Source organism: Rana temporaria, chromosome 1 (assembly GCF_905171775.1).
Source record: "Rana temporaria chromosome 1, aRanTem1.1, whole genome shotgun sequence".
Classification (NCBI taxonomy): domain Eukaryota; kingdom Metazoa; phylum Chordata; class Amphibia; order Anura; family Ranidae; genus Rana; species Rana temporaria.
Window position 1 is genome coordinate 664381842 of NC_053489.1, and position 25198 is coordinate 664407039.

At 47.3% G+C, this 25198-nt stretch overlaps 1 protein-coding gene across 2 annotated transcripts in view; it reads right to left on the reverse strand.

The window, feature by feature from the left end:
- SFXN5 (sideroflexin 5) overlaps positions 1–25198 on the reverse strand; it is a 354774-nt gene that overhangs the window by 183912 nt on the left and 145664 nt on the right. For both annotated transcript variants that reach the window (XM_040335556.1, XM_040335557.1), the window contains exon 9: positions 23132–23197. In XM_040335556.1, coding sequence (XP_040191490.1) covers positions 23132–23197 — 66 coding nt within the window. The remainder of the gene's footprint in view (positions 1–23131; positions 23198–25198) is intronic.

The following is a 25198-nucleotide window of genomic DNA, read 5'->3' on the forward strand; positions in this document are numbered from 1 at the left end:
CTGTAGCTCTTCTCGCTGTGCTGCCTGAGATGCTGGGCAGCTCTTCTATCTGATCTCTTTGGACAATCTTGCCTTGTCTCTCGTTTCTGGTGAACCTTGAACTCTTTGCTCCTCCCATGAACTTCCTGATTTAAGCCATGTCTTTGCACTTCCTGTTTGCCAGATTATTGCTCTCTCTCCAGCCGGCAAATATCTTGATTCTTTGAGTAACTGCAGCTATCCTCATCTCCACTACTATTCGTTACCGCCCTTTGGTTTGTGCCTTGCCTACGCTTCTGCTTGATCCCAACCTGCAACCATTCATTAGGGACCTTTGGCTTGTTCCTTGACTACGTTTCTGCTTGAACCCCAACTTGCAACCATTCAATACAAACCAATTTTCCTTCAAGTTCGGGGGTGCGCGCTATACGTCGGAGCGCGTTATAGCCAGATAAATACGGTACCTCATCCTTCCATTTTGCTTTTAAATGTCATTATTTCTTCTGAGAAATCCTCACTTCCTGTTCTTCTGTCTGTAACTACACACAGTAATGCAAGGCTTTCTCCCTGGTGTGGAGTGTCGTGCGCGCCCCCTCCCTTGGACTACAGGAGAGTCAGGACGCTCTCTACGTTCCAGATAGAGAAAGGAGTTGTGTGTTAGTGGGCGTCCTAACTCTCCTGCAGTCCAAGGGAGGGGGCGAGCGCAATTGTCTGTTAAAGCGACGCAGTCCTGAACTGTAAAAACACCTTGGGTCTTTAGGCTGCATATTGGTCCGGGGCTTAAGTGGTTAACCGGTTGCCGACCGCCGCATGTACATGTACGTCCACAGAATGGCACGTACAGGCATATGGGCGTACATGTACGTCCCCGCCTTTCCGCGGGTAGGGGGTCAGATCGGGACCCCCCCGCTACATGCGCCGGTCGTAACCCGCGAGGAGCGATCCGGGACGACGGCGCGGCTATTCGTTTATAGCCGCTCCGTCGCGATCGCTCCCCGGAGCTGAAGAACGGGGAGAGCCGTATGTAAACACGGCTTCCCCGTGCTTCACTGTGGCGGCGTATCGATCGAGTGATCCCTTTTATAGGGAGACTCGATCGATGACGTCAGTCCTACAGCCACACCCCCCTACAGTTGTAAACGCACACTAGGTGAACACTAACTCCTACAGCGCCCCCTGTGTTTAACTCCCAAACTGCAACTGTCATTTTCACAATAAACAATGCAATTTAAATGCATTTTTTGCTGTGAAAATGACAATTGTCCCAAAAATGTGTCAAAATTGTCCGAAGTGTCCGCCATAATGTCGCAGTCACGAAAAAAATCGCTGATCGCCGCCATTAGTAGTAAAAAAAAATGTTTTTTTCTAAAAATGCAATAAAACTATCCCCTATTTTGTAGACGCTATAATTTTTGCGCAAACCAATTAATAAACGCTTATTTTTTTTTACGAAAAATATGTAGAAGAATACGTATCGGCCTAAACTGAGGAAAAAAATTGTTTTTTATATATTTTTTGGGGATATTTATTACAGCAAAAAGTAAAAAATATTCATATTTTTTTCAAAATTTTTGCTCGTTTATTTTTATAGCGCAAAAAATAAAAAACGCAGAGGTGATCAAATACCACCTATTTGTGGGAAAAAAAGGATGTCAATTTTGTTTGGGAGCCACGTCGCACGACCGCGCATTTTGTCAGTTAAAGCGACGCAGTGCCGAATCGCAAAAAGTGGTCTGGTCATTGACCAGCAAAATGGTCCGGGGCTGAAGTGGTTAATGCTGCACTTAGATGGCGTCCTCCGCTGTGTGTTTTTTTGGGGGGACTGTAAGAGATAGATACCAGGTAGTGTTGAGCGGAATACGCCATATTCGATTTCGCGATATATCACGAATATATAGACAAATATTCGTGAAATATTCGCTAAAATCGAATATTCGTGATATTTTATAAAAAATAAAAAAAATTGGCGAAATTTCGCTAATGCGAATGCGAAATTGATTGCGAAATTTTGACAACTGTAGTAGGAGAACTCTGATTGGCTCTGATGCAAAAGAAGGGCGGAGAAAGTATTCGCGAATATTCGGAAATCGAATATTGGTGATATTTTATCGAAATTTCGCTAATGCGAAATTGATTGCGAGATTTTGACAACTCTGATTGGCTCTGATGCAAAAGAAGGGCGGAGAAAGTATTCGCGAATATTCGGAAATCGAATATTCGCAATTGCGAATATTCGGCAACATAAAGGGATCGCCTCAGCTTAGCTACTCGGCCCAGGGTCTCTAATCATACCAGCAATGCTTTTAGACGTCGATAGGATGTAATCTGTTTTAAAAATAAATTTGAAAAAATACGAATATTTGGAATAGCGAATTTTGGCCGCGAAATTCAAGTTATTTGCGAATATTCGAATATGCCATATTCGTAACGAATTCGTGAGCAACACTAATACCAGGTAAGATTTGGGTACTTGCGCCGCTTGTAATAAAATATTGAATTGATATCGATGTATTGATGGTTACAGGGCTGTCTGGAGTTCCACTTCCAAAGTTCCCAGACAAAGGCGGAGGGCGGCGATGTGTCGGGGACTCACTGAGCGGGATTAGGCTGATTGTACTGTGCGTGTAATAAGAACTCCTTATCACATTAGGGACATGATTGGCAGCGGAGAGGCGACGTCCGCAGACAGGCGGAGAGCTGCCCTGATTATATCGAATTACGGCTCTAATTGTTACTTAAACAAGGTATATCCGTATATTAATGGCGGCAGTGTGCTGCTGTTATCCGAGCGTCTTATTAGAGGATTAAAGGGGACTCTGGGAAGAAATGAAAAATAAACACTTGAGAGGCCGATAATGATAAAATGGGAGAGGAAGCGGCACCTCCGTGATGGACAAGTACAGGTGCCCGAGGTGTGCAAGAGAGACGCAACCCTACCATGAGAACGCGGCAGTGGTGCGCTCACACCCTCTACATTAACCACTTCCCGGACCATTTGGCTGGCCAAAGACCAGGCCACTTTTTGCGATTAGGCAGTGTGTTGCTTTAACTGACAATTGCGCGGTCGTGCGACGTGGCTCCCAAACAAAATTGACATCCTTTTTTTTCCCCACAAATAGAGCTTTCTTTTGGTGGAATTTGATCACCTCTGCGGTTTTTATAATTTACAATTTTGAAAAAAAATCTATATTTTTTACTTTTTGCTATAATAAAAATCCCCAAAAAATATATAATTTTTGGTAAAAAAAAGAAAAATTGCAATAAGCGTATATTGATTGGTTTGCGCAAAAGTTATGGCGTCTAGAAAATAGGGGATAGTTTTATGGCATTTTTTTTTTTACTAGTAATGGTGGCAACCATGCCATTATTTAATGTGACTGCGACATTATGGCAGAAACATCGGACACTTTTGCCGGCGTGGTTGTGAGCAGGCGCAGGGGGGTGCTGTGCATGCGTCCACGTCACGGCGCATGTGCCGTTCGTGATACGTAGCTGTCTGGCGCTCGGCCCATCATTGCATGGGGTCACGCCTACTTCCACCTACGCCGGCGTGCGCCTTCGAAAACCCACGCCACGTTGGCGCAGCGTTGGGAGCACTGGCTTGCTGAATGCAATGCTTGCCTCTCCGCGCTACTTTGCCGTGGCGTACAGTGTTTGCTCTACGGCGGCGTAATGTGCGCCTTGCTCTCTGTGAATCTGGACCAATGCATCTAGGCATCTAGACGTGGTGAAGACGACTTGCTGAAGTTCTAACCGAGCATCAGAATGGGGAAGAAAGGAGATTACGTGTAGGTTCACACTGACTGTGGGTTAGAGATTGTGTGAGTTCAACGATTTCACATGCATGTCAGTCCGACTTCTGGAGTGATTTCAGAGACATCTATGCGGGTTCCTGCACAGATGTCTTTACACATCGCCCCCTGAAGTCGCCAGAAGTAGTACAGGAACTACTTTTGGGAATCGGTGCGGACTCGCAAGGTGTATCTAATAAAGTGTCCGTTTTATGGGTTTTATCACCTTTATTGAAACATGGGAAGGGAATATTGTTACTATGGACCAAAATCTCTGAGGAATGTTTCCAACACCTTGTTGAATCTATTCCATGAAGAATGAAGGCAGTTCTGAAGGCAACAGGGGGTGCAACACGGTACTAGCAAGGTGTACCTAATAAAGGGGGTCCAACCCGGAACTAGCAAGGTGTACCTAATAAAGGTGGTCCACCCTGGTACTAGCAAGGGGAACCCAATAAAGGGGGTCCAACCCAGTACTAGCAAGGTGTACCTAATAAAGGGGGACCAACCCAGTACTAGCAAGGTGTACCTAATAAAGGGGGCCCAACCCACTACTAGCAAGGTGTACCTAATAAAGGGGGTCTAACCTGGTACTAGCAAGGTGTACCTAATAAAGGGGGTCCAACCCGGAACTAGCAAGGTGTACCTAATAAAGGTGGTCCAACCCGGTACTAGCAAGGGGAACCCAATAAAGGGGGTCCAACCCAGTACTAGCAAGGTGTACCTAATAAAGGGGGTCTAACCTGGTACTAGCAAGGTGTACCTAATAAAGGGGGTCCAACCCGGTACTAGCAAGGTGTACCTAAAAAAAAGGGGGTCCAACCCCGTACTGGCAAGGTGTACCTAATAAAAGGGGGTCCAACCCGGTACTAGGAGGGTGGTCCCAATAAAGTGTCCGGTGAGTGTATGTTTTATGGGTTTTATCAGCTCCACGTTTGGGAAATTTTCTTTCTCTCATGTCACTATGGACCAAAATCTCTGAGGAACGTTTCCAACACCTTGTAGAATCTATTCCATAAGGACTGAAGGCAGTTCTGAAGGCAAACGGGGTCCAACCCGTTACTAGCAAGGTGTACCTAATAAAGGGGGTCCAACCTGGTACTAGCAAGGTGTACCTAATAAAGGGGGTCCAACCTGGTACTAGCAAGGTGTACCTAATAGAAGGGGTCCAACACGTTAGTGGCAAGGTGTACCTAATAAAGGGGGTCCAACCTGGTACTAGCAAGGTGTACCTAATAAAGGGGGTCCAACCCAGTACTAGCAAGGTGTACCTAATAAAGGGGGTCCAACCCAGTACTAGCAAGGTATACCTAATAAAGGGGGTCCAACCCAGGACTAGCCAGGTATACCTAATAAAGGGGGTCCAACCCAGTACTAGCAAGGTGTACCTAATAAAGGGGGTCTAACCTGGTACTAGCAAGGTGTACCTAATAAAGGGGGTCCAACCCGGTACTAGCAAGGTGTACCTAATAAAGGGGGTCCAACCTGGTATAAGCAAGGTGTACCTAATAAAGGGGGTCCAACCCGGTACTAGCAAGGTGTACCTAATAAAGAGGATCCAACCCGGTACTAGCAAGGTATACCTAATAAAGGGGGTCCAACCCAGGACTAGCAAGGTGTACCTAATAAAGGGGGTCCAACCCAGGACTAGCAAGGTATACCTAATAAAGGGGGTCCAACCTGGTACTAGCAAGGTGTACCTAATAAAGGGGGTCCAACCCAGGACTAGCAAGGTATACCTAATAAAGGGGGTCCAACCCACTACTAGCAAGGTGTACCTAATAAAGGGGGTCCAACCTGGTACTAGCAAGGTGTACCTAATAAAGGGGGTCCAACCTGGTACTAGCAAGGTGTACCTAATAAAGGGGGTCCAACCCAGTACTAGCAAGGTGTACCTAATAAAGGGGGTCCAACCCACTACTAGCAAGGTGTACCTAATAAAGGGGGTCCAACCTGGTACTAGCAAGGTGTACCTAATTAAGGGGGTCCAACCCACTACTAGCAAGGTGTACCTAATAAAGGGGGTCCAACCCAGTACTAGCAAGGTGTACCTAATAAAGGGGGTCCAACCCAGGACTAGCAAGGTGGCCCTAATAAAGGGGGTCCAACCCGGTACTAGCAAGGTGTACCTAATAAAGGGGGTCCAACCCAGGACTAGCAAGGTGTACCTAATAAAGGGGGTCCAACCTGGTATAAGCAAGGTGTACCTAATAAAGGGGGTCCAACCTGGTACTAGCAAGGTGTACCTAATAAAGGGGGTCCAACCTGGTACTAGCAAGGTGTACCTAATAAAGGGGGTCCAACCCAGTACTAGCAAGGTGTACCTAATAAAGGGGGTCCAACCCACTACTAGCAAGGTGTACCTAATAAAGGGGGTCCAACCTGGTACTAGCAAGGTGTACCTAATTAAGGGGGTCCAACCCACTACTAGCAAGGTGTACCTAATAAAGGGGGTCCAACCCAGTACTAGCAAGGTGTACCTAATAAAGGGGGTCCAACCCAGGACTAGCAAGGTGGCCCTAATAAAGGGGGTCCAACCCGGTACTAGCAAGGTGTACCTAATAAAGGGGGTCCAACCCAGGACTAGCAAGGTGTACCTAATAAAGGGGGTCCAACCTGGTATAAGCAAGGTGTACCTAATAAAGGGGGTCCAACCCGGTACTAGCAAGGTGTACCTAATAAAGAGGATCCAACCCGGTACTAGCAAGGTATACCTAATAAAGGGGGTCCAACCCAGGACTAGCAAGGTGTACCTAATAAAGGGGGTCCAACCCAGGACTAGCAAGGTATACCTAATAAAGGGGGTCCAACCTGGTACTAGCAAGGTGTACCTAATAAAGGGGGTCCAACCCAGGACTAGCAAGGTGTACCTAATTAAGGGGGTCCAACCCACTACTAGCAAGGTGTACCTAATAAAGGGGGTCCAACCCGGTACTAGCAAGGTGTACCTAATAAAGGGGGTCCAACCCAGGACTAGCAAGGTGGCCCTAATAAAGGGGGTCCAACCCGGTACTAGCAAGGTGTACCTAATAAAGGGGGTCCAACCCAGGACTAGCAAGGTGGCCCTAATAAAGGGGGTCCAACCTGGTACTAGCAAGGTGTACCTAATGAAGTGGCCGGTGAGTGTACGTTTTATGGGTTTTATCACCTTTATTGAAACATGTGAAGGGTATATTGCCCAAAGGAGCTCCATAAATGGGTAAAAATGTCGGAAAACGATATTCTCCATACAAAAAAAAATAAAAAATTTAAATGTCAAATATCCCCCCGAAAATTCTTCCTTTTGTTGGCCCGTCTATAGCAGGTCTACGGCTGAAAGTCCCGGCATGGGGCGGCCATAAGCCGATGGCTTTGTGCTCCTGACTGTGTCACTTCCCGGCGGTGGCGCGGCGGGTCATTCTCTAAACTAAATAAGCTCTCCTTTGTCTGATCTCCCCCTGGCCTTGTAAGGCCAAAGACTTCATTAAACTGATCACTGCTGTCAATTAGCTGTAAATCCCCCTCCCAGTGAGAGCCTATTAGGGCGAGATGATCTGAAAACAAGTGCGATCACCCCCAGTGGTCTGCCCAGAACTGCTATTAATTAAATGGGACCCCTCCGCCGCGGCTGCCCCGCTGTGCGCCAGCAAAAACACGCAGGAGAAGGACGGGGCCCCCGGCAATGGAAAAGGGAAAGGGGTCAGGACGATTCAGCCGGGAGGGTCAAGCTCCCCGGAATTTAAACTTGTCCTGCTAAAGAGATAATATTTGTAGTGATTAACTGAAAAGCTAGTTAACCTTTTGCCACTAATTATTTGTATTCCCACGGAATCCGCGTCCAACGGCGCTGACCTCTGCGCTTAGAAGAAGTCTTTGATTACTGGAGTGTTTAATGTCTTTGCTCCTGATCATTGATGGGGGGGGGGGGCTTTGTCATGGCTGCACACCCCCCCACTCATCCAGGCAGGAGAAAGGATTCATTGGAATGAAGGAGAATCTTCTACGAAGAATGTTCTTATTTTTTTATTTATTTTTTATTATTATTATTTTTTTATTGCCAAAAATTAAGATTTTTTACATACAATGTCCTAGAAGACTAGAACTACACGGAAAAATTGTATTCTCTCGCCATGCCTCCAAAATCATTAATGGTCGCAACTGATCATTAAACAGATGGAACGCATGGCTACCAATGGAGCAGAAATTAAACAAACAAACCCCCCCCCCCCCATCGCACATACGTAAATCTGCATTTTTTTTTTTTTTTTGCTAGAAAATTATTTAGGGTCCTTTCACACGTGCGGACCGTTTTTTAGATCAGTTTTTTATCATCAGTTGATCCATTTTACATCCGTTTTTCATCCGTTTTTTCATCCGTTTTTTTCATCCGTTTTTTTTTTGTTAGAACTTTGGGGGTTATCCACAAAGCCGCGGCGCAACGTAACTTTTCGGATTTAAGTTACTCCGCCGCAAAATTCCCAAGTTAGGTGCCGATCCACAAAGCACTTACCTGGAATTTTGCGGCGCTGTAACTTAAATCCGTCCGGCGCAAGGCGTTCCTATTCAAATGGGCGAGTCCCATTTAAATTAGGCGTGCTCCCGCGCCGGACGTACTGCGCATGCTCCGTCGGGTAAATTACCCGACGTGCATTGCGCTAACTGACGTCGCTCCGACGTCATTTGCTTAGACGTTAACGGCGTCCAGCGCCATTCACGGACGTCTTACGCAAACGACGTAGAATTTAAAATTCGACGCGGGAACGACGGCCATACTTAACATGGCTTAAGACAACTAGGGCTTAGCCCTAGTTTTACGCGGCGGAACTCGACGTAAACGACGTAGATTTAGAGCGACGGGCCCGTAACTGGTCATTTGCATATTCTACACCGGCCGCAATGGCCTCGCCACCTAGCGGCCGGCCTAGAATTGCATCCTTAAGATCCGACAGTGTAATTCAATTACACATGTCGGATCTTCTGCCTAACTATGGGAAACGGATTCTGTGGATCAGTTCCATAGATAGGACCAGGGATACGACGGAGTAACAGCAGTTACTCCGCCGTATCTCTTTTGAGGATCTGGCCCTTTATTTTTATTACATATTTTGATGAAAAACGGATGTTAGCGGATCGGATGTTAAACGGATCGTCCGCTAACATCCGTTTTTCGTCCGTTCCGTTTTTTTGACGGAAGAAAAATAGGGTTTTCTTCCGTTCAAAAAAACGGAGCTTAACGGAGACGGATTTTAACGGACGTTAGCGGATGCTCACCCGCTAACGTACGCTATCCCATTGCGAAGCATTGCAGTCCGTAAACGGACGTATGCGGACCGCACGTGTGAAAGGACCCTTAGGCCTCATTCACACTACGGCCGTTCGGGTCCGTCTGTCACGGACCTGAACGACCGCGCTATGCATTCCTATGGAGCGTCGGATGTCAGCGGAGACATGTCTGCTGACATCCGACTGATCCGATCCGCTGAAAACAGACGTATGGGGGCCACGTCCCCATCCGTCCTTGCAGATCGGATCGGGTAAGATCTGATGAAAACTGACATGCTGTCCGTTTTCTTCAGATCGCTCCATAGGAGGACAGAGGTGCCCGACAAGCCCCTCCCCGCTCAGTGAGCAGAGAGGAGCTTGTCATCCGTCGGCTCAGCGGAGATCTGCAGACTGATCTCCCGCTGAGCCGACGGGAGCAGGCGGACTCCGTAGCGACAGAGTCCGCCAAGTGTGAACAAGGCCTTAGAATCCCCAAACATTATTTATTTTTGAAAGCAGAGATCGAGGAGAATAAAATGGTGGTTGTTGCACAGTATTTGCATTTTTAACCACTTCCATACCGCGCCTTCATGTAAAAATCATAATTATTTTCCTAGAAAATGACTTGGAGCCCCCAAACATTATATATGCTTGGAGGGGGGGTGGGGATATTTGTGCTAGGAGAGGGATTTTGAGTAGGGGGAGAGAGAATGTGTACTCGGGGAGGGGGCTTTTGGGTTTAATATTGCTTTAAATCTGGGGTATAATTTTCAGTAGGATTGCACCAATACTGGACAGTCAAAGACGACGGTGCAACATTGGGGGGGGGGGGGTGCCAATCACAGATCTCCCCGTATAGATTTCAATAAAGCAGATGACAGCTGCTTCTCCTTCTCTCCTTTCAGCAGCTTTATTGAAATCTATACAGGGAGATCTGCGATTTTAACTCCCACCAGTGCCACACAGATTGTCCCTGACTATCACTATCCCCCTTATCCTCCTCCAGTCCCCCTCTGTGCTCCGGTCCCCCTCTGTGCTCCTCCGCCCCCCTCTGTCCTCGATCTGTCAGGATAGAGAGCGGAGGAAGGAGCCGGTAAATATGTAATTTACCAGCTCCTTCCTTTTCTGAATGCTGAGAGTTAGTGATCACTGACTGTCCATTCATAACGGTCACTGAGCATCGTAAACCATGCTTCAGTTTATGAATGGAGAGGAGGCTCTGTCTCCTCTCTATTCATCTTCAGTGCAGCTGAGGCTACAGAGAAAGGGACTGGGGAATCTGTGTCCTCATTCCCATTCCCAGTCTCAAAAGGAAGATGTCGGGGTCTGTTAAGACCTCCGATATCGCATCAAAGCCCCCCCCCCCCCCCCCCCCCAAAAGGACAAAAAAAAATAAAGAATTGTAATAAGAAAAGGTTAACTTGTAAAAATAATAAAAAAATGAATAAAAAAACAATAAAAAAACAAACACACTGACACCGTCAACTCCCCCATCCTCTCCCAAAAAAAGAAAGCATTTAAAAAAAATAATACCATTTTTAAAAAATAACAAAAATAATAAATTGTAAAAAATAAAGTTGTAAAAAACAAAAACTACTGACACAGTCTACGCGTCATCAGTGCTGCGTATTAGTGCCACTATTGCATGACATTAAAAAAAAGTACCGGTAATCATACTCGGTCTTAAAAAAGTGGTATCGGTGCAACCTAATTTTCAGTTAAATATGCATAACAGCTGATAATTTTGGGGTCAGAGTTACTGGATTTCAGGGCTGCATAACTCATCCTGGCAGTTCTCTGGTTCCTCCCCCCTAGTAACTGGAATGTTGGAGAACCTTCTAGAACTAGAGGGCGGGGGTTAGACAGAGCTGCCATTAATATTTATGGAGTAGCAGCAAATCTACAGCAGTGGGCTGGCAGGGGACTGGCAAAGCAGGGAAAAAGGCACTTCTAAGTGCAGTAATAAAACGTTTTAATGGCAAGGAAGGGTAAACACTTACAAGATGGGTGTGAAAGGCCAGCATGTCAATAGGTCCATAGCATCCAGCGGGAAGCCTCCTGGCAGTATAGAAAGCTGTAGGTGGAAATTCCAGCTAACCAGCGATGGGAAGCACTGTGTCCCCGATATAGGAAGGTAAGCCGCTCTTTCAGAGCCAGCGTAGAATGCAGGCAACCGGAAGTGACATCAGAGTGGATGGAACGCGTTTCGGAGCATGCCCAGTCGTTCCTTCTTCAAACTAATCTGGATCCCTGAACGGCAGGTGACTAGGACTACCCAATAGACATGGGCCGTGCCAGCAGGGGTATCGGGTGGAAGATGAAAACGGAGTGCTGAAGTAAACCCATCCAGTAACCGTTCAAAAAAAGTTACATTTCTGGCACGTGACGGAAATTTAACACTTCCATTGGTTGTGCTCTCAACCAAACTGTTAAACCATCCAATGGCTGGTGTCATAACTGATCACATGTGCAGCACCATGGCAGTTGAAGATTAAACAGAGGCCAAGATGGCAGCTTCCTTGGCCGAACACAATTGGAGGGTTTACTTCCACTTGGAGAGGCTGTCGGTGGCCCTTGAGAAAACCCCTGCCAGGGGAGAGTTGGTACCTCGGGCCGGGTGATCAGGAAGGCTGGCCTGGAAAGATCCTGGCACGGGAGGAGGTGAAAGGATCCATGCCGGAGAGGCAGCTGGAAGGAGCAAGGAGAGACAGCGAGTAGATAAGCATACTGCCTCTCTTGAAGACCACATAGCGCCAAGTCTTAATCTAACCTTGCCCTGTGGAGGTCTCCATGTGTGTGTGCCAGTTGGGCAGGACTGGGAGAACGATCAGCCAGGCATGGCTGGTGGGCTAGCATTTTTCTGCAAGCAAGTGGAGCTGGGATCAGTGGACACCGGGAAGCAGAAGGAGGAATGTTATGCTGCTTGCTCACTACACTACTTTGTCAAGGGACTGAGAGTTCCCCAAAAGTGAGCAGCAGGAGCTGTGCTGGAAACCAAGTTTGTGCAGGCAGAAGAAAAAGTGGGATTTTTGTAAATAGGGAGGAAGCGCCCCTTTCATAGTTTGGGCATTGTTCAAGTAGGGCCTCCTATAATTCCAAGTTATCACCCCCTAATAAAAGACATGCTATGTGTCTGGCAGTGGGGGACCCGGGACACTAGCGACTCCTACGGGGGTAGTGCTACATTGGTATGGGTTGCTTTGCTCCGACAGGCAAGGTAGTAAAGATTCTCATCTTGTGGGAGGTGAGAGTTATTCCGATGGAGCTGGTGGGCTGTTTGACAACGTATTTTTAGCTGCGTTGAACGAAAAACTCCTACAATCCTGTATAATGAGGGATCCAACAAGCGGACGAGAACTTCCAGAAGCTAAGACTAAGATTGCGGCATGTGCGATTCCTGACTGCGGGGCCTTGGCGGTCAGATGCACCGCACTGCGTTTTACATGCATTTTGGCCTTTGCACTTATGCCTTTCCATTTATTTAATCACTTAAGCTCCGGAATGATTTCCCTCCTTAACCACTTAAGGACCTTGCCTGTTTTTCAGACTCGGTGGGCCAGATTCACGTAGAATTCCGGCGGCGTAACGTATTGCTTTTACGTTACACCGCCGCAAGTTTTACGGGCAAGTGCTTGATTCACAAAGCACTTGCCTGTAAACTTGCGGCGGCGTAGCGTAAATCCGTCCGGCGCAAGCCCGCCTAATTCAAATGGGGCGTGTATTATTTAAATTAGGCGCGTTTCTGCGTCGAACGTACTGCACATGCTCCGTTTAAAAATTTCCCTCCGTGCTTTGCGCGAAATGACGTCGCACCGACGTAATTTTTTGAACGGCGACGTGCGTTACGTCCTTTGCTATTCACGGACGACTTATGCAAAAAAAATAAAAAATTTAAATTCGACGCGGGAACGACGGCCATACTTTAACATGGCAAGTCTAAATATAAGCCAAGAAATAGCAGCTGTAACTTTACGCCGGGAAAAGCCGACTAGCGACGACGTAAGAGAATGCGCCGACTGCGCGTACCTTCGTGGATCGCCATAAACAGCTAATTAGCATACCCGACGCGGAAAACGACGCAAACTCCACCCAGCGGGCGCCAAAGTATTACACCTACGATCCGAAGTACGCCTGTCGGATCGAAGCCAAAAGCCGTTGTATCTTGGTTTGAGGATTCAAACTAAAGATACGACGCGGCAAATTTGAAAGTACGCCGGAGTATCAGCAGATACTCCGTCGTACTTCTGTGAATCTGGCCCGGTGTTTACAAGATTAAAACAGATTTTGTTGCTAGAAAATTACTTAGAAAAAAAACAATATATAATGTTTGGGGGGTTCTAACACCCTAGAGAATAAAATGGCGGTCTTTGCAATACTTTTTGTCACACCGTATTTGCGCAGCGGTCTTAAAAGCGCACTTTTTTTTGAAAAAAATCACTTTTCTTTATAAAAAAATAAGACAACAGTAAAGTTAGCCCAATTTTGTGAAAGATAATGTTACGCTGAGTAAAATGATACCCAACATGTCACGCTTCAAAATTGCGCCCGCTTGTGGAATGGCGTCAAACTTTTACCCTTAAAAATCTCCATAGGCGTGGTTTAAAAAAATTCTATAGGTTGCATCTTTTGAGTTACAGAGTAGGTCTAGGGCTAGAATTATTGCTCTCGCTCCAACGATCGCGGCGATACCTCACTTGTGCGGTTTGAACACCATTTACATATGTGGGCGCTACTCACGTATGCGTTCGCTTCTGCGCGCAAGCTCGTTGGGATGGGGCGCCTTAAAAAAAACTAATTTGTTTTCTTATTTATTTTAATTTATTTTATTAATTTTTACACCAAAAAAAATGGGTCACTTTTGTTCCTATTACAAGGAATGTAAACATCCCTTGTAATAGAAAACAAGCATGACAGGTCCTCTTATATATGAGATCTGGGGTCAAAAAGACCTCAGATCACATATTTAGACTAAAATGCAATAAAAATAAAAAATAAAATTGTCATTTGAAAAAAATTGACGTTTTGACGCCGCTTCCGCCCTGCTATGCTATGGAGACGGGTGGGGGCCATCTTGCCCTCACTCGTATCCCAGCCAAGCAGGAGACAGGACCCGATCACCTCCTCTCCTGCCGCCGATAACAGTGATCTTGCGGTGAATCCGCCGCACAGACCACCATTATCGTTCAAAAGACCGGCGTGTGAAGAGGTGGATCTCTCGGTTGTGGCAGCAGCTGCTGCCGTTACCGAGATATCCCTCTTCAAAAAGAGGACGTATATAGTCGTGCACGAGTCCTCAAGTGGTTAACCACTTCCATACCAGGCACTTACGCACCTTCCTGCCCAAGCCAGTTTTCAGCTTTCAGCGCTGTCGCATTTGAGGGCACTCATGGGCGGCACATATGGGCACTCATGGGCAGCACTTATGGGTGGCACTGATGGGTACTTATGGGTGGCACAGATGGGCACTGATAGGTGGGCACTGGGCATGGATGGGCACCGAGGTGTGGCACTGATGCACACTGTGGGGTGGCACTGATGGACACTGAGGGGTGGCACTGATGGATCCATGTTGCCAGTCAGTGCCTATTTGTGGGCACGGATTGGCATCTTTTTTTTTTACTGGCCTTTTTTTATTTTTATTACTGCTCTTTTTTTTTTTTTTTTGCCCCTTATTTTTTTGCCCTTCCCTGGTGGTCCAGTGTGGGAATCGGGGGGGGGGGGGGGGGGGCTGCGCTGATAAACAATCAGTGCGAACCCCCCCTGTCAGGAGAGCCGCAGATCGGCTCTCCTCTACTCGCGTCTGGCTCTTCCTGTTTACATCGTGATCAGCCATGATTGGACACGGCTGATCACGTGGTAAAGAGGCTCCGCCAGAGGCTCTTCACCGAGATCGGAGATGCATGGTGTCAGACTGACACCCCGCATCACCGATCGCTGTGCTGTGCGCGCCAGCATGAAATCCTGCAGGACTTCAGAACCACATCCCGGACGTCAATCTGCTATTGACCGGGCGGAAAGTGGTTAATGATCAGGCCATTTTTTGCGATTCGGCAAGGCGTCTCTTTAACTAACAATTGCGCGGTCGTGCGACCCTGTACCCAAACAAAGTTGACGTCCTTTTTTTCCCACAAATAGAGCTTTCTTTTGCTGGCATTTGATCACCTCTGCAGTTTTTATTTTTTGCGCTATAAACCAAATAAGAGCGACAATTAAAAAAAAAAAAAAAAAGCAATCATTTTTACTTTTTCCTGTAATAAATATCCCCCCCAAAAAATAAAAAATTTCTTCATCAGTTTCGGCCAGGGGTGCCCAACCTTTTGAAGAGCGGGGGCCACATAAGCGACTTGGTAACTGGTCGCGGGCCACAATAAGTGGAGCAGGCGGAAGACAGAACCCGTGTCCGCTCTGTATATGCAGAGCGGACACGGACACAGCCCACTGTACTCTGTGGATCCTTCAATCCGATCCAACCAGATGGAAGGGGACAGATCCCCCTTCCCTTTTTTTAGTGGATTGGAGGTAGGTGGGTGCAAATGGACACAAGTCTGCTGCTCCATAGAGATGAATGGAGGGTCTGTGTGGGTTGAATCGATCATGTGAAATGTGCCTAAGGCTGGATTCACACGGGTCAGAAACCTGCGATTTGGGCTTGCGAACCCGCTATCCCAAGGCAGGAGGTCGCCGGCCACATCAGAGGGCTTCGCTGGTCACAGATGGCTCCCCGGGCCACTTGTTAGGCACCCCTGGTTTAGGCCAATAGGTATTCTTCTACATATTTTTAGTAAGAAAAATAAATAAATCACAATAAGCGTATATTGATTGGTTAGCGCCAAAATTTTGTGTCTACAAAATAGGGGATATATGACATTTTTTTTTACTAGTAATGGTGATTTTTAGCGGGACTGCAACATTGCGGCGGACAGATTGGACACTTGATACTTTTTTGGGACCAGTGACATTTATACAGCGATCAGAGCTAAAAATAGCCACTGATTACTGTATAAAGGACTTTGGCAGGGAAGGGGTGAACACTAGGGGGGCGATCGAGGAGTTAAGTTTTCCTAACTGTGGGGGCTGGGCTGCACAGTGGAGAGCCCGCCAGGAAGTCTGCACGGCGCTGTGCTAATCACAGCCAGGGAGATATTTCACGATGCTCGGCTGCAGAGATTGGGAAATGTCTCCCTGGCTGTGATTAGCACAGCGCCGTGCACACTTCCTGGCGGGCTCTGCACGTGTTCTATGCGAACACGCTGGAGCTGATCCTTACCTGGGAGTAGAGAGAGATCGCTGTTCCTGATCACTAGGAACAGCCTCTACATCCCTGACGGAATGGGGATCCGTTTGTTTACATCGACAGACCCCCATTCTGGCTCTCTGTGGAGTGATCGCAGGTGGTCGGTGGACATTGCGGACGCTGGCCATGCGCATAGGCCCCGGGGACACTGTGCGCGCGTGCCTGCTAAAGCCTTTCAAAGAGCTGATGTACAATGACGCCGATTCGCACAGCCGTGCAGGTGGTCGGCAAGTAGTTAAAAAAAGGAAAAAACACAGCCACTGTGCCATCAAGCGCAGCCATTGTGCCCATCAAGCGCAGCCACTGTGCCCATCAAACGCGGACGCTGGCAATGTGCATAGGCCCCCGGGACACTGTGCGTGCGTGCCTGCTAAAGCCTTTTAAAGAGATGATGTACATTGACGCTGATTCGCACAGCCGTGCAGGTGGTCGGCAAGTAGTTAAAAAAAGGAAAAACACAGCCACTGTGCCATTGAGCGCAGCCATTGTGCCATCAAACGCAGCCACTGTGCCCATCCTACGCCACCACTGTGACCAAACGCCGCCACTGTGCCCATCAAACGCCACCACTGTGCTATGCATGAATCTATTGGTGATAGAGGGGGGGGGGCTGGAGAGAGGAGGAGGTGCCCGTGTGTTTCATAAATCAACCCCAATGGCACCTGTAGCTATGAGGACAGCCCTGCCTCCGTCTCTCATGTGAACTCCGTCTTCCAATCAAACTACAGACTAGAGACTGAAATGGAAAGGTCGCTGTGCACATGACCCGGACGCGGTCACATGATAGGCCTGTCTGACCTCAGCATGGGCCCGCTCCGAAACCTCTCCGCCCTAAACCCTCGCCACCGTTCAGCTCCCCGAGCGATGAGCGCACAGACGGCTCTGACCCGAGTCCAATTAACCTTCAAGAACTTTCCAATTAGTAATAATTATTTCTTAATTTGTTCCGATGCTGGAGGAAGGCCAAAGACCATATTGATTCCTCGCCTAATGAGCCAATGTTTGTGTTCCCTTCTCCGCTATATTCCGACATCTACTTATCACCATTCTATTTAGCCTAAAAACGTTGTATTTTTATTATTTTACAGGATCTATAGATACAATTTAACCACTTGACCTCCTGAAGGTTTTACCCCCTTCATGACCAGGCCATGCAGTACTTTAACTGGCAATTGCGCGGTAATGCAAAATAACATTTATATAATTTTTTTTCCTCACAAATAGAACTTTCTTTTGGTCTGATTTCATCACCACTGGTTCTCGTTCTCGTTCTCGTTCTCTCTCGTTCTCGTTCTCTCTCGTTCTCGTTCTCTCTCGTTCTCGTTCTCTCTCGTTCTCGTTCTCTCTCGTTCTCGTTCTCTCTCTCTCGTTCTCTCTCTCTCTCTCGTTCTCTCTCTCTCTCTCGTTCTCTCTCTCTCTCTTTCGTTCTCTCTCTCTCTCTCGTTCTCTCTCTCTCTCTCTCGTTCTCTCGTTCTCTCTCTCGTTCTCCCTCTCGTTCTCCCTCTCGTTCTCCCTCTCGTTCTCCCTCTCGTTCTCTCTCTCGTTCTCTCTCTCTCCCTCTCGTTCTCTCTCTCTCCCTCTCGTTCTCTCTCTCTCCCTCTCGTTCTCTCTCTCTCCCTCTCGTTCTCTCTCTCTCCCTCTCGTTCTCTCTCTCTCCCTCTCGTTCTCTCTCTCTCCCTCTCGTTCTCTCTCTCTCCCTCTCGTTCTCTCTCGTTCTCCCTCTCGTTCTCTCGTTCTCCCTCTCGTTCTCTCGTTCTCCCTCTCGTTCTCTCGTTCTCCCTCTCGTTCTCTCGTTCTCCCTCTCGTTCTCTCGTTCTCCCTCTCGTTCTCCCTCTCGTTCTCCCTCTCGTTCTCTCGTTCTCCCTCTCGTTCTCTCGTTCTCCCTCTCGTTCTCTCGTTCTCCCTCTCGTTCTCTCGTTCTCCCTCTCGTTCTCTCGTTCTCCCTCTCTCTCTCTCTCTCTCTCTCTCTCTCTCTCTCTCTCTCTCTCTCTCTCTCTCTCTCTCTCTCGACACACACACACACACACACACATATATATATATATATATACATACAGTATCTCACAAAAGCAAGTACACCCCTCACATTTTTGTAAATATTTTCTTCTATCTTTTCATGTGACAACACTGAAGAAATGACACTTTGCTACAATGTTGTGTAGTGAGTGTACAGTTTGTATAACAGTGTAAATTTGCTGTCCCCTCAAAATTACTCAACACACAGCCATTAATGTCTAAACCGCTGGCAACAAAATTGAGTACACCCCTAAGTGAAAATGTCCAAATTGGGCCCAAAGTGTCAATATTTAGTGTGGCCACCATTATTTTCCAGCACTGCCTTAACCCTCTTGGGCATGGAGGTCACCAGAGCTTCACAGGTTGTCACTGGAGTCCTCTTCCCCTCCTCCATGACGACATCACAGAGCTGGTGGATGTTAGAGACCTTGCGCTCCTCCCCCTTCCATTTGAGGAGTCCCACACATGATCAATAGGGTTTAGGTCTGGAGACATGCTTGGCCCGTCCATCACCTTTACCCTCAGCTTCTTTAGCAAGGCAGTGGTCCTCTTGGAGGTGTGTTTGGGGTCGTTATCATGTTGGAATACTGCCCTGCGGCCCAGTCTCTGAAGGGAGGGGATCATGCTCTGCTTCAGTATGTCACAGTACATGTTGGCATTCATGGTTCCTCAATGATCTGTAGCTCCCCAGTGCCGGCAGCACTCATACAGCCCCAGATCTTGACACTTCCACCAACATGCCTGACTGTAGGCGAGTCACACTTGTCTTTGTCCTCCTCACCTGGTTGCCGCCACACACGCCTGACACCATCTGAACCAAATAAGTTTATCTTGGTCTCATCAGCGATCACGTGCACTCAACTTCTTTGGTCGATCCTGTGAGTCCTGTTTACAAACACACAAGAGGTATGTGCCATAATTGGCCACAGCTGATCAGCAGGTATACAGCCAAGATCATTGGCTGTATCCTGCTGACAGACTAGTGCTGTGGCCAATCAACAGGGGGGTGCACGAAAACCAGGAAGTAAGCCACTGAGCAGGCGGATGACAGATCTGCCATGCAAAGCAGACATGGACACAGCCCGCTGCTCTGTTATGAGGTGGTTGGATGGAAACAGAATGCATGTCCGTTTCTATTCAATCATCATCCAATCCGATCCACCGGACAGATGGCAAACGTATCTCCATCTGTCTGTTTTTAGCGGACCAGTCAGATTCCGGGGGGTGACAGTGAAAATGTCCGCTGACATGCGTCCGCCCCATAGAGAACAATAGGTGGTCCAATCGGGTCCACCTAAAGAATAGACAGGTGGACAAGATCGGTCCCCTGGTGTAAAAGGGGCCCTACCGTTCGATTTTGGAATGAATGTAATCTCCTGACCAAAGAAAAATTAATTTTTCAATTCTGCTCCTTCCAATTCTCTGATCACAGCGTGCCCCTACTTACAATTCCAAAAGCGAACGAGTGCTCCTAAAACAAAAGTTTTTGGATGAAATTCTTCTAGTGTATGCCCAACTTTATCAGGGATCTCCTGAAGTTGCACAAAGTAGGAGATGAGCTGGAGAGATTGAGGTAGGGAATTCCAGAGGATGGAGGAGAGGAGAGGCTCTGGAGAAGACCTGGAGGCGAGCATGGGAAGGGTGGAGAGGAGGGTTTGGTTGATGTATTGAGGAGAGGTTGATGAAGTAGCTCCGGGCAAAGTTGTGGCTGGATTTGCATGTTGTTAGAAATTCAAATTTTATTCATTGGGCGAGTGGAAGCCAATGGAGGGATTGGCAGAGAGGGGTGGCGGGCACTGAAAGCGTTGTATGGTGGGATTCATCTTTTCACAATCAACAGCTGTCTGCATGAGGACCATAGATAGCCAGTACAAATATGGCATTGTCCAGAAATGTTCTTGGGAAACATACAGAGACTGGCTTCTCCAAAAGGACGAACACCCGAGGGGTAAAGACCCATCTGCCCCGAAGTCAAGTCTGTTTTCGGAGAGGAGCCGGTACAACAAGGGAAGACCGGAGGTCCACTTTAAGTGAATGTCGGTGAACCCACAATGAAAAGAACACGGCACCTCTCACTCTCAATAGGTAAATGAGGGCCTTTGTTGTGTTGAGTGCAGCCTTAACCCTCCTGGCGGTATCCCCGAGCGTGACTCGGGGTTGATTTTTTCTGCTGCGATCGGTAACCCCGAGTCACGCTTGGGGTAGATATGCAGAGCCTGCAGCGTGCGCTGGCTTACCTTGTCCTGGATCCAGCGATGTCACCGCGCTGTGTGAGCGAGCGGGACCTCCTCGCTCGATTCACACAGCGTCCTCCTGTGCCGCCGATCTCCGTTCCCTGCGACGTTACGACGCACGGGAGCGGAGATCGGCGCCAAATTCAAAAAAGTAAACAAACACTATACATACAGTATACTGTAATCTTATAGATTACAGTACTGTATGTAAAAAAAAACACACACCCCTTGTCCCTAGTGGTCTGTCCTGTATGTTATTTTATATAATAAAAACTGTTCTTTCTCCCTGCAAACTGTAGATTGTCCATAGCAACCAAAAGTGTATTTTTATGTCAAAAATGGTTTTAGATCAGCTAGAAAACAGCGATAATAAATTATAATCACTTGCAGAATTGTGCGATAGCGATTTGCGGGGAAATTCGTCATAAAAAAAAAAAAAATAATGACAGCAACAATTCTGCAACTGAGAAAATTTCAGTGATTTTGAGTTGATTACATTATTGAATAATTTTTATTTTAATTATATTATTACTGGCTATAATTATTTATAATTATTTATTATATTATAATTTAAAATTTTGTTTTTAAAAAAATGTCATACCCGGGATGCCTACTAGATTCTTGTTTGGTCAGATTTAAGTGAGTTATTCCTAAGAATTACAGGCCTACAGTATAAAACACCAAATTTCCTTGCAAAATAATTGTACCGCTTTCAGCATGTTTTTTTCAGAAAGAATCATACCGCCAGGGAGGTTAAAGTGGTTCTAAAGTCAGAAAGTTTTTTACTTTATGGTGCCACTTAACCCACATCATAAAACACTACAGTGGAACCTCGGATTGTGAGTAACGCGGTTAACGAGCGTTTCGCAACATGAGCACTGTATTTTTAGAAATCGTAACTCGGTTTGCGAGTGTTGTCTCGCAAAATGAACATGATTCAGGCCAAAGCAGTGTGCAGTACCGCGTTTGGGTGGAGGGGCGCTGGAGCCGAGCAGAGCCGAACGTCGCCGATCGGTGCCGTTCGGAAATGCACGGAAAGGTCGAGGACAGCTTGGCTGACCTCGGCAGATCTCGGGAACAACGTCTTTCCGAGATTTGCCAAGGTCAGCCGAGCTGTCCTCTGGCCTTTTCGGCCGTTTCCAAGGCTCTCCGGTGCCCCCCTGCCTCTGCCCGCATGCGGTATTGCATGCCATTGAAGTCAATGCAGAATTAATTATTTTCGTTTTCATTGACTTCAGTGGGGAAACTCGTTTTGATATGCGAGTACTTTGGATTACGAGCATTCTCCTGGAACGGATTATGCTCGTAATCCGAGGTTCCACTGTATTAATAAATGGTGTATTACATACTGTTCACACTCACTCAGTCACTATGAGATTTGTTTTCTGTATTCTGCAAAAAACCTTGTTGATCCTGATGCTCTCTTTCTCCCCATTCTGTCCATGTCCCCAATTCAGCTAGAGATTTTGCAGAGCAGTGGCGGCAACTCTGCACATGCTCAGTTTTCAGTGAGTTTCTGTGCTGAGCATTTCCTCCCTATCACATCTGAGCAGCCCATGTGACTATAGAGTCACAAATGTGGGCGTATACACAGTGGTAAATGACAGCCCACTCCCTCCCTTCTCCTCCATGCCCACTAACCAGCTAAACACAATGGGGGCGGGATGTTACATGTAGATCGATGGAGGCTTCACCTCCATTATTCTAATGCTGCGTACACACGTTCGGAATTTCCGACAACAAATGTTCGATTGGAGCTTTTTGTCAGAAATTCCGACCGTGTGTAGGCTCCATCGGACATTTGCTGTCGGAATTTCCGACAACAAAAATCAACAAAATCCGTTCTCGTAAATTCCAATCGTGTGTGGCCAATACCGACGCACAAAATTCCACGCAAGCTCTGAATTAAGTACGAGACGGAAGCGATCGGTCTGGTAAAACTAGCGTTCGTAATGGAGATAGCACATTCGTCACGCTGTAACGCACTGAAAAGCACAAGGTTGAAAAGTGTGAACCGTCTCTCACCAAACTTCTACTAACACGACTGGTATTGAACTTCCCTTTAATAGTGCCGTTGTACGTCTTGTACGTCACTGCGTTCTTGGCGTTCGGGAATTTCCGACAACATCCATCGGAAAAAAACTGTTTTGTTGTTGGAATTTTCAATCGTCTGTACACGGCATTAGACACAGGCTGGAGGGGCATGACACAGCCTGTGACTGGCAGAAATCTTCCCACGCCATGATATTGCCAAAAAAATAATAAAGATTTCATTTCAAATATATATTTGTATGACAATTTAATACAGTTTATTATTATTATTTTTTTTTCCACTATGCCAATCTCATCACCATATTCTATAACTGGTTCCTTCACCACTTTTCCATGCAGCTTGCTCTCTTGTCACTTCACTATCCTAAGCCAGCCAAAGATGGGTTTGAATCTTGGCTGGTTCAGCAGAGTATCGATTCATGTATGGGCAGGCTGATTGTCCCCAAGTCGATCGATGGACTCTCCAGACCTGACCAAAATTCCATAAAACCCAAAAAAAACAATAATCATGCTCCGACACTTACCGCTATAGAGACCGCGCTGATCACAGCTCCAGTATATCCCAGTATGAACTTGGATGTTGGAGAAGGCTGAGAAGACAGTAATGAAAGAGTCAGGAAATTGCATCACAAGAGGATTTCACAGTCTACATGCGTGTTCCTAGTAACCAGTGGTGGTCGGTGCTCAATATTTTGGGGGGGGTGGCAAACCAACAAGACCCCCCCCCACCCTTGAAGGAGACAGACAGGAAGGTGGCAACTGGGTGGGCTCAGGGCACAGTGCTCTGCGCCCTGAGCCCACCCTTTTTTGGAGCCAATTAGAGCCTTTAGGCTCTGATCACGTGCTTTAAAAAAAAAAAAAAAAAAACATTGAAATCCATGCGTCCGGCGCCCTGCATGCAGATTAGAGGTTGGGTGCTTGGACAGGCCGCGACTGCTAGTAACATTACAGGGCCCCACCATATGTATTCTGGGCTCTTCTGGAAAAGGACACAACTAATAACTCAATCCATTTGGTGATCAGTAGATAGGGAAACAAGCATTATATCTGGGCAAACTCTGCATTGGTTATGTGCTCCCATTCACAAAGCATGCCCAATTTTTTATTTTTATACCTTTATTTATTTCTCAGGAGGTGGCGTCATAGTTAGCTGCAAGGTTTTCTGAACTATGATCGGGATAACCGTGGTTAAGCTTCCCCCTAACTGCTCCCCCTTTAGCTGCAGAGGTGAAGCCCCTGTCACGCTTGGTGGCCAGTTTGTTGCAGGGCTATATAGCTATAATGCTCATTTTGTGCTTTCAAGACATCAACTTCAGGGACAACATGTTTACTTGCTGTCTAATATCAGGGCCATGGATAAGGCGATACCACTGGTCCTCCTGTACGGGGCCTGGGCCAGTAGGGGGGGGCACAGGGTGAATTAGATGTGGGCACCATGATGGGATAATTACTGGAACTGATCCCCTCTATGGCTCTCTGCAGCTTCTTCTCCTCTCCCTCCTGCCAGCTTTCAGCTGCTGCAGAGAGAGCCATACAAAGGAACAGTTCCAGTAACAGCCGCACCGATCACCCACCCTGTGTACCAAACATTTCTCCCTGCTGCCCAGGCCCCCCTGCTCCCTCTACCGCTGCAGTGCTGCCAGTGTTCTGACGAGAAATGACCCCCGTCGAATAATGCCCGCCCTGCACTGCGCAGCGCTTGTGCAGTATGGAGCACTACGGAGCCGCCGAAAGTCTCCGAACATGAACAGCTGTACACGGCGCCTGTGCAAAGGCGACGATATTGTGTCACATGTTCCAAATGCTCGTGCAACTCTGCAAGGGGCGGGTGTATTATTGATTGAAGCGCGTGAGGGGCGGATGCCTACAGAAGAGGCCGTATTTTAGAATGATGGGCAGAGCTGATAAGGGCTGGTTTTTCAATGTTGATGGGCGGGTTTGCAGGGCCTATTCAACTACATAACACATCCGCCCCCCACACACTTCAATCAATGATACACCTGCCCCTTGCAGAGTTGCACGAGCATCAGGAACGTGCGGCACAGTATCATCGTCTTTGCACAGGCGCAGTCTACAGCCGTTCATGCTCGGAGACTTTCGGTGGCTCCGTCGTGCTCCGTACTGCACAAGCGCTGCGCCTTTACAGTACAGGGCGAGCATTATTCGACAGGGGTCATTTCTCGTCACAACACCGGCTTCCATCTTTCCCTTCCCTCAAGCACACAAGAGCCTTCAGGATGCAGAGCGGTGGGAAGGGTCCTGTAAATATGTCATTATTACCAGCCCCTTCTTTCCCGATTGAATACAATGAGTGATTGTTACTGATCACTCACTGTGTTCATTCATAACTGAAGCATGGTAACCTCTGATTATTTGGAAGGGGGGCCCTGTCAGATTGGCTGTATGGGGCCCCGTAATTTCTAACAGCTGCCCTGTCTAATATATCCAACCCACTTTTACATGCTAATCAATGGTATTCACTAGGGTTGTCCCGATACCGATACAAGTATCAGTATCGCTACCGAGCATTTGCCCGAGTACTTGTACTCGGGCAAATGTTCCCGATGCTTCACCCGATACTTGTACTGTCA